Here is a 6000-nt window from a genome sequence, read left to right as displayed (position 1 = left end):
TCATGACCTGAACCAAAGTTGGAAACTCAACCCACTGAGCCACCCAGTTGCCCCACAAAGTATTCTAAAACTCAACTGAACTATGTCACCAAAAGCAAGTTGCTCCTTGAAAAATACTCAAGAAAACTCACAACCCCAACACACGCAAATGCAGAAGTTCACATACAAACACGGATATCGTGTCAGGTCAATAAGTGACAGAAACTTGCTTTAGGGTGGTCATACCAGATTGCTATTTCACTTTCCTAATTAAACTTTTGCCCCCGTCTTCCTTTGCAAGGAAATGCCAACACTACCTTCTTCTGTTCGCCTACTCCCATTTTTCTCCCCACCTCATTTCCACTCATCTTTAAAGTGATCTTGTTCATTGTGTGTAATCACTTTCCCCTCATTTCCACTCATCTTTAAAGTGATCTTGTTCATTGTGTGTAATCACTGTCCCACACAAGAATGTCCCATGGCATCCAATACTTGGAACCTGTCCGTGCAAACACCTGAATAACTATTTGAGACTTTCTGGCTAGTTTTTCCCCATTTGTTTCCTTAGCCTGCTCCCAACCAGGTGTCTCCCAAACTTCTTCCCGCCTCCATTAGCAAGTACTTTCTGAAGCACCAAGTCTTTAACAGGAATGCCGCGGGCAGTGTGGTGAGGAAACCTGAAGATATGGGAAATTGAGCTAAGGCAGCTAGCCGGGGGCACCAGCCCGACAAGTAGGATGCTCCTGGACACCCCCAAGAGAGCACTAAATCGGAATTTAGGATGGGACCGAGAACGCGGAAGCAAGCAACCACCTACTCGGCCCCCTGAAAACCTGGAAAGTGGATTTCCTCCACGATCCCTCCCGGAAACTACTCGGGGCGCTTGCGGCCCCTTTCACTGAGCATGTGCAGGCGGCGTTGCGCATGCTCTATCGAGCTCCGGTTCGGTTTCTGTTGCGGGACCCGCGGTGTTTCCTAGCGCAACCGGAACTGTCCATCGCGGGCCCGGCCTCCTTCAGCTCCCGCGGTCTTGTAGTCGTCTCCGAGCCTCCGCGTCCCTCCTTCCCTCTTCACCCCCTCAGTTCGGCTGCCCTTTCCCCGAAACAGCCGTCATGAGCGCGAGGCTGCCGGCGTTGTCTCCACCTCGGTGGTCGAGGCTGTTGCTGCTGTCGCTGCTGCTGGGGGCGGCCCCAGGCCCGCGTCCGGGCGCCGCCTTCTACCTGCCCGGCCTGGCGCCCGTCAACTTCTGCGACGAAGAAAAAAAGAGCGACGAGTGTAAGGTGGGTGAGGCCTGGCGGACCTTGAGTGCTCTGACCGAAGGGGAGGTCACCCTTACCCGGGGAGCTGGGTTCCGAGGGAAGGGGGCGTAGCTGGGAGGGGGTCAAGTGTCCCGAGAAGCGCTTGGGGTCGCCCCGGCCCTAGGTCGGAGGTTCTGGAACGGCCTTTTGGGGGATAGATTCTGCGGGACTCCGTGGGCCTCAGGCTCGCCTCCCGTCTAGAGAACCAGGTAGCGCGAGCCGCTGTATTCCGTTTGCCTGGAAACGGGGACTATGTATGTATGGCGCTCCCTGTGAGTTGGGTGCTTGCGGGTCAGCAAGCGTTCCACGAATGAGTGTTCGCTCACAGCCCTATGTCCAGGTTTTCCAGTTACTTTTTATTTCATTGCTTCCGGTTTTATTCTACTTTCCTGGAACTCCTGGTTGGTTTTGAGAGCTTGTTTCTTTCTGAGACTTTGATATTTTAACTTCACGCTTAGCAGATGATTCCTTACTTGTGAATTGTAACAACTGCATTAATAAAGAGTTGCGGTAATGGTTGAGACCGATAATTTCTATCTCTTAAGTTAAAAAACATTTTTTAGTATAAAAAAATTTGTAAGATTCCACTATTTAGTTTCTCTGAGATTGTTTTAAACACGTCACAGAAGCAGAGGACAGGAGAAACTGGTGTTTTCTTCCTAGGGCAAAATCTTGAAAACTTTGATCTCTTACGACGTTTACTCTAGGTTTTCAGTTTAACTGGTAGTGAAAGAGGCATAAGTAACTTGCTTTTAGATTATTCGGTATAGACATGACAGTATATATACATAACACAATTATTTTAAGTTGCTAACACCATTGGGGCATGAGGATCTCTAAAACCATTTATAATTTTAACAATTCAAATAATCATTCAGCAAACTTTTACAGTCTATAAATAGGTTTATTTGCTAAGTTTGATTTTATTTTTAAAAGCTGGTGTTTATTTTATTACTACTAGTTTTACTGTAGCTGTGAATTTCAAGCTTATTTTAGGGCATTAAATAAGCTATTAAGTTTTTCATAGCATTTTACAGTTTCAGTTTTAAAATCTTGTGTCTCTAAAAATGTCTAAGGATCTTTAATGTTTATTCAAGTTGACAGTTACCACTTGCATTCTGTAACTTTCATGCCCTGCAGTGCAAGAAGAGGCTTTCACTCTTTGGAGTAATGACTGAAAGAATATATATAGTGCTTATGAGTGGAAAAGAGAATTAGTCTTGAAAGCACACTGGTTTTTCCATTAAATATTTTAGTAACCAACCTTTAAAACCTAGTGTTTGGTCTTTAAATTTAAATTTAACAGCAATCCTATATTGTATTCCTAGTGCCTTAGAGACAAAAAATGTATCCCTGTCTTCTAGGGACCTCAAAGTAAAGGGCATAAGCTTATGAACAGATTATTGAAATCTGATATGTTACAAAAGATGTATGTCCAAAGTGCTTTAAAACACAAATGACGAAACATCTGTGGATTGGAGTCTTTAAGGGAGGAAGTGACATTTGAGATGGACTTCAGAAAATGAATATGACTGAAATTTACAGTTGGTTTGCCACTTAGATTTTTGTTTTCTCAATAGGACCTTCTTAGGTCCTACTTTTAGGACCTTAGTACTTAAAAGTGGCTACTTTTAAGTTAACTTTTGATTAATTTCAGGGAGTCCTTTGGGATTTTTAATTTTCAAAGCTACAGGGATAAAACAAGTCAAAACAAAATTTTTTTTTTTTTTTTTTTTTCTGAAGCGTTTGGATTTCGTCTTTGTTGCCAGCTGCTCTCACACCTTGGTCAAAGGAAACTATTCTTGGAGAGCAGAAAGATGTACCTTTTGCACTTTTTTTCCTACAATTTGACTAACTGGGATGGAGAATTTGAAGTAAACTTCAGTATATCTTCTTGTTGCCTCTCAAAGGAGAAAAACAGTAAATAATTCAAATTTTCATTACTTCATTCAGGGTATTTACAGTTTTTTTCTCATCTAGTCCATATTTAAGGAGGACAGTCACGTATACGCTGTTCAGAAAAGCTGAAGGGAATTTTGGGGGGTGTGGGGGGAGAGTGCAAGTGGGGAAGGAGCAGAGAGAGGGGACAGAGATCCAAAGTGGGCTCTGTGCTGACAGGCTGACAGCAGTGAGCCTGATGTGGGGCTCGAACTCATGAACCGGGAGATCATGACCTGAGGTGAAGTTGGATGCTCAACCCATTGAGCCACCCAGGTGCCCTAGGAATTATTTTTAAAATAAATAATGAAAAGTAAAATGTTGTGGATGGGAAAAATTATTTTCAGAAGATGCTGTTAGAATAGGGAATCAGGAGTTAGATGAATTGGGTAGGACACTGATACTGTTCCTATCATTTTTTTCCATCTGTAGAATAGGGATAATCTTATTTGATTATTATATATTTCCCTTCAAAAGTATTTTGCATTTGTTCGAGAAAACACATAATATTTATTGTGATATTATAAAATGTTTATAAATATAGAGATGAAACAAGTATATCTTTAGCATATGTAATTTTTGTAGTGTAGTCATATTTACAGTGTCCTCCATTCAACTCACTATGTACATTATTGAGAGACATTCAAAAGAACCCTGAGGATTTGGTCATTTTCTTCTCCCAAAATTATTTTATGTTCAATTTACTGACAGAAATAGGAGTCCAGTGAACATAAAATTCTATTTATGATGCTCTAACTTCTGATTTATGATCTTTATAAGCCATCATAAATACTGTGACTGTGTTCTGGTGGGTTCCTTTTTTTTTTTTTTTTTAAACTTACTATGATTATATGTATGTACATTTGAATATCAACATAGTACACATTCTTACTGGTTTTTATTGACCATATAGTATTTTATTCTATTACTGTGCTGTGGTTTGTTTAACCATTTCTTGCCTTAGGGCATTGAGATTGGTCCCAATTTTTTTCCTTATAAATAACTTTGCTAGAGTATATTTAGCAGGAATTACTTGCATATTCCCAAAAATAAAATTACTAGGTCAAAGGCAAGAAGCAATTTTATAGCTCTATTTAATATTGCCAGATTTCTTTCAAAAAAGATATGTTTGATTTATATGCCTTTAGCTAAATGATTCCCTGGATCTCCACAATATTTTATCATTTTTATTTATCATTTTATTAACTATATGATGGTACTGAAAGCATTTTTTTAAATATTTATTAGAGAGAGAGAGAGCGAGAGAGAGAGAGAGAGAGCACAAGCAGTGTAGGGGCAGAGGGAGAGAGAATCCCAGGGAGGCTCCATGTTGTCAGCTCAAAGCCTGACTTTGGGGCTTGATCCCACAAACCCTGAAATCATGACCTGGGCTGAATTTGAGTCGGATTCTCAACTGACTTAGCCACCCAGGTGCCCTGGTACTGGAAACATTTTTATTTTTTAATTTTTTTAATTTTTTAACATTTATTTATTTTTGAGAGAGAGAGAGAGAGACAGAGACAGTGTTAGAGGGGGAGGGGCCGAGAGAGAGAGGAGACACAGAATCTGAAGCAGCTCCAGGTTCTGAGCTGTCAGCACAGAGCCCGACGTGGGGCTTGAGACCACGAACCGTGAGATCATAACCTGAGCCGAAGTCGGAAGCTCAACTGACTGAGCCACCCAGGCACTCCGGTACCAAAAACATTTTTTTTATAAATTGTTTTTAACGTTTACTTATTTTTTTTTTTTAATTTTTTTTTCAACGTTTTTTATTTATTTTTGGGACAGAGAGAGACAGAGCATGAACGGGGGAGGGGCAGAGAGAGAGGGAGACACAGAATCGGAAACAGGCTCCAGGCTCCGAGCCATCAGCCCAGAGCCTGACGCGGGGCTCGAACTCACGGACCGCGAGATCGTGACCCGGCTGAAGTCGGACGCTTAACTGACTGCGCCACCCAGGCGCCCCAACGTTTACTTATTTTTGAGAGAGAGAGAGAGAGAGAGAGAGAGAGAGAGAGAGAGAGAGAGAGAGAGAGACACAGAGCACAAGCAGGGGAGAGGCAGAGAGGGAGGGAGACACAGAATCCAAAGCAGGCTCCAGGTTCTGAGCTGTCAGCATGGAGCCTGAAGCAGAGCTCAAACCCACAAACTGTGAGATCATGACCTGAACTGAACGCTTGGCTGACCGAGCCACACAAGCACCCCCCGAAAACATTTTTAATGCTGTATTGCTTTCATTGCTATTAAGTTTTCTCTCTCTTTTTTCTTTTATTTGTCTTTTGTTGTTAGCTTTTGAAACCATAGTAATAAAGGCTTAAACTGTGGTAATCTTGTCCTCTGGAACCCATTTTACTTTCTTAAAATCAAAGGACATTGTATTGACTACCATAAATAGAATAAAGCCCTGACCAGAAATTAATAGATCTGCACAGAGTAAAATGTGCAGTTCTAATCTACTTTGCAAAAGTTTGGATCATCTCTGTTAGCTGCTGCATCCTATTTAGCTTTAGATTGAGTCTTCAGTGTGCTGAGCGGCTCTCTGATGGCTAATAGCTGATTAGTGAGCAGTTCACGCTGCATTTAACTTCCAATTAATTGTTGGCTTGTCAACATGAAATCAGATGGAATAACTAAACTCTCCAAAACATCTGCCACTTTTTTACTGTTTATGGATTGTGTTCTTAGATGAAAGATTAAGATTTTCTTTCCTGTCCCGTAAGGAAAAATCACCAAATATACCCCATGGTATATATAAAAAAAAAAGAATGTTCAAGTTAATTAGTTT

At 41.5% G+C, this 6000-nt stretch overlaps 1 protein-coding gene across 1 annotated transcript in view; it reads left to right on the top strand.

Annotated features, from left to right (window-relative positions):
- Window positions 1-900: 900 nt before the first annotated feature.
- TM9SF2 (transmembrane 9 superfamily member 2) overlaps window positions 901-6000 on the top strand; it is a 66123-nt gene continuing 61023 nt past the window's right edge. The window contains exon 1 of the mRNA XM_019443999.2: window positions 901-1259. Within this exon, the coding sequence (XP_019299544.1) occupies window positions 1092-1259 (168 nt within the window). The 5' untranslated portion in view covers window positions 901-1091. The remainder of the gene's footprint in view (window positions 1260-6000) is intronic.

This window comes from Panthera pardus, unplaced genomic scaffold, assembly GCF_024362965.1.
Source record: "Panthera pardus isolate Hobbes unplaced genomic scaffold, ASM2436296v1 HiC_scaffold_1, whole genome shotgun sequence".
Classification (NCBI taxonomy): domain Eukaryota; kingdom Metazoa; phylum Chordata; class Mammalia; order Carnivora; family Felidae; genus Panthera; species Panthera pardus.
This window is presented reverse-complemented; position numbering and strand designations above follow the sequence as displayed.